Source organism: Chenopodium quinoa, unplaced genomic scaffold (assembly GCF_001683475.1).
Source record: "Chenopodium quinoa cultivar QQ74 unplaced genomic scaffold, ASM168347v1, whole genome shotgun sequence".
Taxonomy (NCBI): Eukaryota; Viridiplantae; Streptophyta; class Magnoliopsida; order Caryophyllales; family Amaranthaceae; genus Chenopodium; species Chenopodium quinoa.
Window position 1 is genome coordinate 5,932,505 of NW_018742951.1, and position 11,684 is coordinate 5,944,188.

The window sequence follows — 11,684 nt, forward strand, 5'->3', positions numbered from 1 at the left end:
CCAGAGCACTATTCATCTTCAAAAATGCTCAAGTCTTGGGCATTTTCAGAAATGCTCATGAGCATTTTTTGGCTTTTTCTCATTTGCTCACCATTGTAATGCATGAGCAAATTTTATACCCACCCAAAATGCCCATGAGCAAATTTTTAGCTCGTGCTCTTATAAACCCAATAAAACTTTAAAGAAACAAGGATTGAAGTTTTCACCGGTTAAAATTGATGGAAGCTCTTTAAATTCAACCATGGAGGCTTGAGCTTTAGAAAGAGGAAGGAGGAAGGAGGAAATCTTAGTTGAATCAATAGACGTGTTGATTCCATGTAATCACTCACCTCTCCCGTATAAATTACACATCAGCTCCGTACAACACTAATGACTCTCTTCACAATATTCTAAGTTGAATCTCACGAACACCCGATTCAGACACCAATTTTCGTCTCCCAAAAAATTCAATTTGATTTCCGCAAGATCATGAGAATAAAATTAAATCTCTAGGATAAAAAATCGTGGTAAATTTGATCCAGAAAACAAATCTGTAACTTGAGTACTACACTACACCTAAATCAAAGCTGTTTTTTCGATTTCAAACTTTGAAGGGGAAATTCAATTTCCCCTTGTTCTTGTTCAACGAGCATGTCGAAATCTTTGCCTTACTCCATGAAAGATGTTGAATATGATAATGCTAAGTTTCGGCAACGCTCTTTCACTAAGGTTTGATTTTTTTCATCCCTTGATTTTCTCATTGATTGATTTTTTTTTTTTTCAATTGCTCTTAATTTTCTCTGATGTGATCTTCGTCTTATATAACAAATTTATCATATGGGTGTGTTTTTAATTGATTACATGGATTAATAGTATGCAATTACTAAAATTATTGTTGCTCAGGTGCGGGTTTAATAGTTGTGTTGATAGTGTAATTTGGACTAGCAATGTGATTACGTATTCCGGATTTTGGGATTCTGAGTGTTTGATTGAGGACAGAAGCCCGTGAAACAAATAGGGATAGTGGAGCAATTGGTGTTATGAGGGTAAAGATTCCGGTTCGGACTTAATAGTGCGTTGATAGTGTAATTTGGACTAGCAATGTAATTACGTATTCCGGATTTTGGGAAATTGAGTGGTTGATTGAGGAAAAAAGGCCCATGTGGAGCAATTGGTGTTGTGAGGGTAAAAATTCCGGTTCGGATTTAATAGTCGTGTTGATAGTGTAATTTGGACTAGCAATGTGATTACTTTATTTGATAGTCACATGATCTTGGTTGATTCCTGGTTTATTGTTGGTGTCTAAGAATATATTAGTTTCACCGAGTTTGGGTTTAGTTGTCAATTGTCATATTACTAGTTCAAATTACACTAACAACTCAAGTATTAGTTCTAGATAGAGGAATTATTATCGTATTCCCTAATTTTCGGCCTTTCGGGTTTAAAAGGTTTGTTTGAGTAGCAATTTGGTGCACACTGTTCCTAGAACGTTTGATACACATGGGTTTCCTAATAGTTTGATTGTATTTGCCAGTGGATTATGTTGACAATGAAGATGGTTAAAAATTAAGATATAGGGATGTAACCGTTTTTTTGGAATACATGTTGCTCCTCCTTATTTCTCTTCATATATTCTTCATGAAGATTTCCTACATCTCATTAATTCATGCACTCTTGGGATGTGGGAAAACAGATTTATGTTTCGGATTATTGGGAAAATATCTCTGTGAGGAGTTGAATGTGTTTCATTTTCATATATAAACTACGAAGTATGATGCAATAGACTAGCTTTCTACAGTTCTACTGGCTTTCAATTCGCTTGAAGTTCAGTGCCTAAGAAGGGGTTGTACTTATTGTGTTGTGCTTTCGTGGGAACTGGAAAGTGTGCAATTTTAAACTCACAAGGGTCTTTGAGGTTAATATTTCATTGATGGATGAATTTGTTAAATGGGTATGGATGATGATATTTAATCAGCAAGCTTTATTTTTATTATTTATTTGATGGTTTAACAAGAGCTTGCCTAAAACATCCTTCGTTGCTGAGAAAGAAGTTGTGCCTGTAATATATAACTTCAACTCTGACCAAGTGTAGATCAGTGAGGTTGGCTTTATGACATACTTACTCTATTATGAAGGTTTGATCAGTGACTCTGACCAAGGATATTGGAATGCATTCACCCCTGTAACAGACACTTTAAGGTATGAATCAGATGTGAACACTTCAGTAAAGTCAAGTTCTCAGCTTCTAACTGATTATTTGGGTTAACAACAATTTCTATGGTTAGCCTTTAACTGTTGTTATTGACTAATGATTTACTGCACCTCGCCCTGCAAAATTACTGTGATGTATCACAGAAAGTTTTCCCACTTCTGAATATACTATACCCTGCCTCTTGGTACGAGAAATTCTCTCTAATGCCTCTAGAAAACTGGGGCATATTATAGGGTAAAATTTATGTAAGAGCTATTGCACTGGTAATTGAGACACAATTTAGCTCACTGGGATACATGTGAAATTTGTGAGAGAATGTCAGTTAGAGCTATGTGTGAATGAATTAGTTGGAGAACAATAATTATGATAAATGAGTTTTTCAACCAAACTAATTGCTCTAACTACACAATTGAATGTGGAATAAATACTGAAGTTACTGCTGGTAGTATAATTTGCTGTTGAGGGTTCGACTTCACTCATGAATTCCTGTCAGGTTTTGATACTCCGAAGTCTTATCTACGATACAAAGAAGAAACAGATATAAATCCTATCCTAAAAATACATATTTCCTTTTGAGGAAGGTGAATCTTTGAGATTTTATGATGGAGTAAATAGGACTCAAAACAATATACAAGTTTAGATATCAACTTTTCATCCTATATGAGACTCGCAATAAATCTCCTTGAGGTGTTTGGAATGTATGAAGCTATCCCTTGCTAGTGAAAAGTAGTATAGAAACGGTCATCTACTCATTTCTGTTGTAGAACCTGAATTCTTGGATATCTAGAATGGTCATTAGAGCCAAGAAGTACCCTGTCTCAATTAGTCTTTCACAGTTTCACTACAGATGTTCCCTCAACTACTGTAATACACAATGTAGCACATGCTCCCTCTTTTGCATATCTTTAATACTGTCAGATATCAAGTAAGTAGCTCTTGCATTTCCAGTTCTAATAGTTGTTGACTGAGCTGTTGTCCTTTCTCTGTGATTCTAAAAAAAGAGTGTACAGTGTAGAGTGGAATGGTCTCTAATAAATGGAGAATGGATCATGCTGTTCCAATGGTTTTAGTTCTTTCGTAGTTGGTTTGTTGATGTAATACATTGGCACATGCTTTTCTTTTAGGAAAAATATTGATAAAATCTGCAACCATCATATTTATTTGAAACTGATAAGCACATTCTGGCTAGTAGAAGTCATTTAAGACTCTAATTTATGTAATCCTTCTCTGCAACGTATGCTAATATACATTTGCTTGTGCACATACTGGTACATCAGAGAAAATGTGGTTACTAAAGTTATCATTCTGCTGTACATTTACTTTGACTAATGGATATTGTTATTTCATAGGTTCTTAACCAGACAATGCTGACCAAGGATGTTAAACGTAAATGTCTGGGATGTAGCACTGGAAAGTTTCTGGTGATAATTATGCTTTTTGGCCTTGCTTATCTCATTTTAAGACAACCAACACATGCTGTTTCTTCCCATGGGATAAAGGATAAAGCCAATGTTACAGTGAACACTAGTACCCGACTGAGGGGAATATTTAGAAAACCACCAAGGCTACCCCCTCGATTATCACCTGATGAGATGCATACTAATAATAAATCTATCCATCAGCTAGATGCAGACACATCAAAATGGATGGGAAAACAGCAGCAAGTTAAAGGGGCTTTTATTCATGCATGGTCTGGTTACAAAAAGTATGCAATGGGTTTTGATGAACTTATGCCATTAAGTAAGAGGGGAATAGATGGTTTAGGAGGTCTTGGTGCAACAGTTGTGGATGCTCTGGATACAGCCATGATAATGGGTGAAGAGGATATTGTTAATGAAGCTGGATCTTGGATTGAAACTCACCTTGCAGAAAGGATCAGTCAGAAAGGCCAGGTTAATTTGTTTGAAACTACAATACATGTTTTGGGTGGTCTTCTAAGTGCTTATCATTTAAGTGGTGGAGCTAATGTATCATCTCCATCTGTGGGGCCGAAACCAAGTGCATATCTCAAAACTGCAACAATCTTAGCTGATCGGTTGCTTACTGCTTTTACCTCTAGCGCAACTCCCATTCCCTTCAGTGATGTTATACTGCGTGACAACACGGCACATGCTGCCCCTGATGGATTAAGTAGTACATCAGAAGCTTCTACGCTACAACTTGAATTCAATTATCTCAGTGATGTACTGGGTGACCAAAAGTATAGCTTGGAAGCAATGAAGGTATTGGAGCACATAAAGACTCTACCAAAGGTAGAAGGGCTAGTTCCTATTTATATAAGGTATTGAATCTAGATTGAATATAAACTTTATCAGTTAAAAAGATGGTTTGGGTTTTTAGCTCTAATTGCATATGCCTTTGTTTCTATTCAATGTTTTATGGATCTTGTTTATGCATTTATGCCACTCACTATGTTTATGTGCTATGTAATACTATCAGTCAATCATGCTAGCTAGACAATGCTTAATTTTGGCCCTGGGTAAACCTTTTTATCTTGTTGAAGCCCAACGCCTCACAGAGTCACAGTTCAGTTAACTCCCTAATGCATTCCTCGTGGCTTGTGAAAATTACATACGAAATGAATAGAAAATTCTGTAAAATATCTAATGGCGAGAGATAAAAAGAAGTTACTTTTTCTAATTATCTCTTCACAGTCAATTAAACAGTATTACATCATAACCCTCTATAAAAGAAAATTGCTATCATAGACTAGTGGAAAGTGTATAGATTGAGAAGACATGCTTTTTTTCCACTCGGAAAATAATAATTCCAATGCTTACCTTTTCTATGTACTTTGAAGTTGGATAATATCATTATGTCCTTACGAATAAATACAGAACATTTGTCAGGGTTCAAAACTTTAATGTGTGAAAAATAACACAAATGACTTGCACAGATATAAGAAAACAACACTAATAAAATACATGGATTTCATCTTGCTTTAAAATGAGAAATGCTTATAAGACCATGTGAAGTTTAGGCAGGTAAGGAGGAAAGAAAAGTCAACAGATAGCTAAAATGTCCCATCAATCTGATTTGTTGGTATGATCGATGGTTGATGTTACCATACATCTTTAGTGTATCTAAAATGGTGTATTCAGAAGAGAGGTAATGGAACATGATTATGCTGCACACAGAAAAAAATTGACCCCCTTGTCTGGTTGGCGGTAATAAGAAGTGGTAATAGTGATGAATTTGTTTGTAAATTCATAAGAAATAACCATTTTTCATAAATTTCCATTGCTACCCTATCTCACTTCTAAAAGTAGAAATGGGTGGTAATGAAGTGTAAGGAAAAAAAAAGATATTTGGGAGTAGAGAAACATCACCATAAACTTTGGAATGAGGATCTCCTTATAAAATTACACTATACATCTATTACCAGTGATACCATTTATCGCTGCTTGTGAAGTAAATTGAGAGGCATTAGTCTCAATGGTTTGTGTTGCTTGATTTAATGGTCATTTCGATCTTCTTCCAAACTCTGAATCATGTTGTAGTTTTTGGGTTTGTATATTGATGATTCTCATTGTCTGCATGTTTGTTTTTGCCACTTTACTTCATCTTTATGTACAGTTTAATAATCATTGATGTTTTGCACCTTATGTTTTTTCTAAGGCGCTCTAATTTTGCGTTGGGTCATTCTAAATGTGTGGCCATATTGTATTAACAAAATGCTGCTAATAGGCATCCTAATGTTTTTATTTAGTTAGAACTAAGAAAACACATGCATGTCTTTAGATAAGACCAACCAGTTTATAGTTACAATTTGGACTCTCTGTCTCCTGGTTTCCAAGGAAGTAAAGATAGCTGTGTTGATTTGGCTCAGTCAATTTTTTTTTTATTGATACAAACTCTTTTGTTTTGCTTCAACTTTTCTGTTTGCAGTCCTCAAACTGGTGAATTTAGTGGACAAAATATTAGACTGGGATCACGTGGTGACAGCTATTATGAGTATCTATTGAAAGTTTGGCTGCAACAGGGAGCAAGTCAAAGCAGAAATTTAACATATTTACATGATATGTATGAAGAGGCTATGAAGGGTGTAAGACACCTCCTTGTCCGAAAATCAATCCCAAATGGGCTGGTTTTTGTTGGGGAGTTACCTTATGGAGCCAGTGGTTCTTTCAGTCCTAAGATGGATCATCTGGTATGTGTTATAAAAATGAAATGTCTGTTGATTTGCTTTCCTTAGATTTTATACTATTTGTGAACTGAAGTTTTTTAATCTACTGAAGCTTTTTTTTTTTTCTTGCTCACTCAAGCTTGTATGATTGTTAAATTAACTATTTATTAATTAGGCAATAATCCTAAGTTTTCCTATTATTTGTAATATTTAAGTATGATTTCACATCTTTTATTTATAATAAAACTTCATATATAGCCCATATTGATTCTTTCCTCTTTCCTGTTTTGTTTTATTTAAATTTCCTCCTCTTTTTTGCTGTCTCTTTGGAAAAACACGTATATAATACAAGTAGATATTGTTATTGTTGTTGTAATTGTTATTGTTGTTGCAAAATTTAGGTCCTCTACATTGGCTGCTAATTACTTGAATGTAATGATTTTGTATTATTAATTCTGCCTTTAGGTGTGTTTTCTTCCTGGCACTCTTGCTCTTGGTGCCACCAAAGGCATGACTAAGTCAAAAGCTATGAAAGACAACTTGCTAAGCTCTGAGGACCTGGAAAATTTAAGGCTCGCTGAAGACCTTATTAAGACTTGTGTTGAAACGTATTCCGTAACTTCCACTGGTCTTGCTCCAGAAATTGTTTATTTTCATGTGGAGGTCAGTAGTTACAAGTTACTTTGTCAAAAATATTAAACTTTTTCCTTTGCAGCAGTTTTGATCGCTGTACTTTACACCTTTTATCTCCCTTGTTATACATGTGTGGCTGTTGTCTGATAGAGATTTATGACCCAATTTTTTTCCATTGAAGCAGGATTACTTTGAAGAAGGGTTTGATGGTGGAAACAAGAGTTCAAAATTTCTAAATGACATAGTTATCAAGCCTGCTGACCGTCACAATCTGTTACGTCCTGAAACAGTGGAATCCTTGTTTGTCTTGTACCGAATAACAGAAGATCCAAAGTTCGTCAAATTTTGAATACCTTGTTTATAAGAAATTTATTTGTTTTTTTACTTTATTTAAAAGCTCTTTCTACTCTGCAGGTACCGTGAATGGGGATGGCAGATATTTGAGGCGTTTGAGAAATATACAAAGGTTGATTCTGGCGGGTATACTTCTCTTGATGATGTGACTTCACTTCCTCATAAAAGAGACAAGATGGAAACCTTTTTCTTGGGTGAGACACTGAAGTATCTATACTTACTGTTTGGGGACAGCAATATCGTTCCACTAGACAAATATGTTTTTAACACAGAGGCGCATCCTATTCCTATTAATGCTTCTGTCAAAAGGCAGTGATGCATGATGAGTTTATATGGTGGATAAAGAAGCATTTGACCTTGCTGTGAAATATGGTATGCATGGATCTAGCGCTTACAATTGGCTTATTGTTCATTCTTGCAAATTCTCAAATACTTCTTTTTGCTCACTACTGAACAATCTATTGACGGTAATTTCAAGTGAAACCTTGTGAGCCTGTCTATCCCATGCAATGGAGGGCAGATTTGCACTGGTAGCTGCTGATTAAGGGCTCCAGGGGGTAAACCGGTAAAGCTTCTTTGAATCATGGTTTCTAGGACTGTTCACCTACCGACATTACTTTGCTGTAAATTACATGCACGGGAAAATTAGGTTATATGCATAGTGGGTCTTCCCCCTTAATTCACAAACAAATAGGACTCACATAATTTTGCTGTCCCAAGTGACATATTTGTATTAGACATCGTCCATTTTATACAAGTGATCTATAGAGTTGCAATTTATTTGGAATTCTATGCTGTGATTCAGCAATAATTTTTTTTCCTCCCACTTTCACTTTCTCACATTTCTTTGTTTAGTGTCTTCAATTTATCTCTTTACCTTATGTATTCCATTTTTCGCGATGAAGTTTGTGACAATTCACATTAGCTGATCGCCGGATCCCTGACCCTAAATCAGTCTGGGACTGAGGCTTTATTGTCTTTGTAGTTCTGATAATTTGATGCACCATCTTTGAAAGAGTTCTGTAATCGCATGCTGCTTTGTTCTGCGCTTGACTGGGCTTTGGTAAACCATTAAGCTGCAATTGCATCATCCAGACAGTTTAGAGTGTTGCAGGTTGATAAGTTAGTGAAAAAAGCCATGAACAGTTTTGCAGGATTATCGAATTAATTTGAAATTTGCTATATAGTTTATTTTGAAGAAGATAAGTTAGATCAGCAAGGCTGTATGCTAAGAATTTTTCTTATCTGTTGGCGGTTTAGATTCATGCACAGTTAACCGCTGATTGTTGGTTTAGTTTGTTGAAACATAACTAGTTATAGAGCAATTCTTGAATGATAAATTGCAGGATATTGACATTACCTAAATGAGTAAATGCTGCTTGGTATGTGCATTATCTCAACTATTTGGTGATTTAACTTTTTGTGGGTTGACATTGGCCGTGGTTGGTGAGAAACTTAAAGCTGAAACTGATTGTGTTAACTGATTTTGACTACCTAATTGTGTTAGTTGATTTGACCAATTGATTGGATTAGTTGATTACTCCGTAAATAAAATTGTTTGATAAATAGACGATGTCTTAAATTTGTTTTGAGTATACAAAATGACCAATAGGACATTGACATGTTTTATTGTGGTAAGGTTTTGGGTTGAATAATATAATTATCATTTCATTTTAAAATACTTGAATAAACGAATGAAAAAGCTCATCCAAGCCGTTCATTAAAATAACCTTATTTGGTGGAATAGGTTCTTTGAATTAGCTCACCACCAATCACCTCAATTAGCTTATTAGAGTGGTCAGTCAACTAACATTGGATTAAAAAAAAAACTAATTTTGTCTCAATAAACACTTTATCAAACAACTTTATTGTCGTGTTTGGTGAAAAAGTTGAAAGCTAAAGTTAATTGTGTTGATTGATTTTGACTAGATAATTGTATTAACTTGTTTGACTAACTAATTGTATTAGGTGATTGTATAAAAGTGTTTGGTAAATAGTTAATTGCTCAAAGTTGTTTGAGTAGTGAAATGACTAATAAGCTAATTTGTGGGGGTAGATAGTTGAGATAATGTTTTAGATTGACGGGGGTATAAGTGTAATTTCACCTTAAGATATTGAATAAGGATAAAACTCCTAAAAGGGGCTATTTGGAAAAGAGTTTATTTAGTAAAATAAACTTACTACCAAACACCTCAATCAACTTATTGTAATGATCAATCAATTAACATTGGTCAAATATGCTAATTTTTCCTTAATAAGCTTTTTACTAAACACCTCCACACTTATCTTATATGAAGTGCGAAGAACTTCATAATATTCGCATGATGTAGTTCTCTCAGGTTTTCACCTGTAGCGACCCGACTCATAATCACCTTTAGTTGTAACTAAAAAGAAACAAGAGCTGAACCACTAATTCAAAGCGAAACGAGTATCCTATATAGCAAGGACCACTCGTGTAAGCCGAAACAAAGGCATAATGGTCCCGAAAAGGGCAGGGCAAGACTCTTACAGCCCCTCCCGCACATCCCACCGGTCCATATATAAACTGGCCGATACACAAAAACAGCTGATGACTAATGACTACACAAAAAGGGCGCTCCCTAAATTGATCATTTGTTTGTTGGGGACCGAATTGACACTACTTCCCCCCTCCCTTTTCTTCATGTTTGCTCACTTTTTGCAATTTGAGCGCAATTTCTCAACTACTAGCACGTTGTTTTGTATCTCGCTTTCTTCTACATTTACTTATTTTGTATTTTTCTATAAACCAACAAATTTTGTAAATATCTTTTTCCTTGTTTTTATTATAGTGGTTTATAACGCATTTGCATCTCATTTGATTGAAACAATGACAATGCCATTTTTATTCCAGCATGTTTGAATTTTCGAAATTGTCTTTGCTTCCTTACATTTTTGTCAAATTTTGACTTGATATTTCTGGTACGAAATAGTGTGTGCTATTATGCAAGGTACTTGGTCATAGTTCATGACATCTGGGATTAAATCCCGTTTATATCATTTGTCTTTGTGACTTTTTTATACTAAATTAATTATGTGGAAATTGGTACTCCGTAATCATTATGATGGCTAATCGATTCGTTTATTCAAGGGAAAGGTAACCTAGGTCAATTTAGAGGATAGTGAAAAAGTTTAGTTTAGAAAGGATGGAATGTGCTTATAATATTATTTGGTTTTGAATTTTTGTAGCATGAGAATTGACATTTGAGGTACTCGATTTTCTTGTTACACTTTTAGTTACTTTTGTTACAAGTTTGCTTACTATGTAAACTTAGGGTATGCTTGGACCGAGGATATGTATAAATGAGAAAATGAAAAAAAAAAAAAATAATACAAATTATTAAAGTAGACCGTTTCACCATCATAAGACCACTTTGTAGGTGGGTTGAGGTGTTAAGCCAAGGAAGTGAGAAACCGGGATGGAGTCACAAGTAACAAAGGTGGTCTGGTAAGACGATCATACGCAAGTGTTTCTCTAACTGAAATAGAGGTGGATAAGGTGGTTGTCGAAGAAATGAGGTATTGATTGTGCAAGGAGGGAGTCCTTGCATAAGGAAAATATTAGTTTGTTGTATTATGACTTTGAGAAGTATATGGTTTATTACTAATGGTGTTGTTCCATATATTGCATTCTTTTGTGTGTAGAATTGTAGATTACTAAGTTATTGCTTGCTAAAAATAGTAAAGGGTTTTGAACACTGATTGATAGATATTTCAATGTTGTTCAAAATGATTATCATTAGAAATATGTATGTAATGTATGATGTATCTCTGTTATCCAGCAGTGACTTGATAACTATTGTGATTGATCTGGCAAGATCTTCAGGAGGAGATATGTTTACTGACATGATTCAAAATGATAAACGAACGTAGTCTCTCGCCTGTTGATTGTTACAATTTTTTTTAATGCATCACAATCTTTGGGTATGCTGTGAGGTTACCAGGAATAGGTTTATAATCTTAGATGTATGAGATGTAAGCAATAGTTGAATGTCATAACTTAGTGCTTGTACATCCCTCTTGGCAAGAAAAAGATGGAGTGTCAGAATTCGATATACTTATTGCAAGACCAGCTATCCGCCTATCTTGTCTTTGTGTGTGTCATTTTGATAGAGCCTCAAAGGTGCTTCCTGATCCCATTGTAATTTGGAGACTAATGCACAAGGGTACTCGTGACTCTCGTGAGATTATATATATGTTTATTTCTGTTGCATCGTTTTATCAAATAGTCATGCGATAGACCAAACTGAATTTCTCTCTTTAAATGACAAATTGTTGGTCACAATTGTTGTGGTAAGTTAAGTTTACTTCAGTTAAGTCTCAATGTTATGTCAAATGAAAAATTGTCGTACAATACAGATA

The 11,684-nt window shown here is 34.9% G+C and overlaps 1 protein-coding gene across 2 annotated transcripts; it reads left to right on the forward strand.

The window, feature by feature from the left end:
* Positions 1–266: 266 nt before the first annotated feature.
* On the forward strand, positions 267–8,094 carry LOC110728570 (mannosyl-oligosaccharide 1,2-alpha-mannosidase MNS3-like). Of its 2 annotated transcripts, XM_021908209.1 has the most exons (7): positions 618–708; positions 2,115–2,178; positions 3,541–4,472; positions 6,080–6,341; positions 6,783–6,980; positions 7,135–7,283; positions 7,365–8,094. In XM_021908209.1, the coding sequence occupies exons 3-7, from the start codon at positions 3,556–3,558 to the stop codon at positions 7,618–7,620; spliced, it is 1,782 nt and encodes a 593-aa protein (XP_021763901.1). In that variant the 5' UTR covers positions 618–708; positions 2,115–2,178; positions 3,541–3,555; the 3' UTR covers positions 7,621–8,094. The 2 variants fall into 2 exon arrangements, with proteins under 2 accessions (XP_021763900.1, XP_021763901.1); XM_021908208.1 differs by lacking the exon at positions 2,115–2,178 and having other exon boundaries at positions 267–708.
* Positions 8,095–11,684: the final 3,590 nt, after the last annotated feature.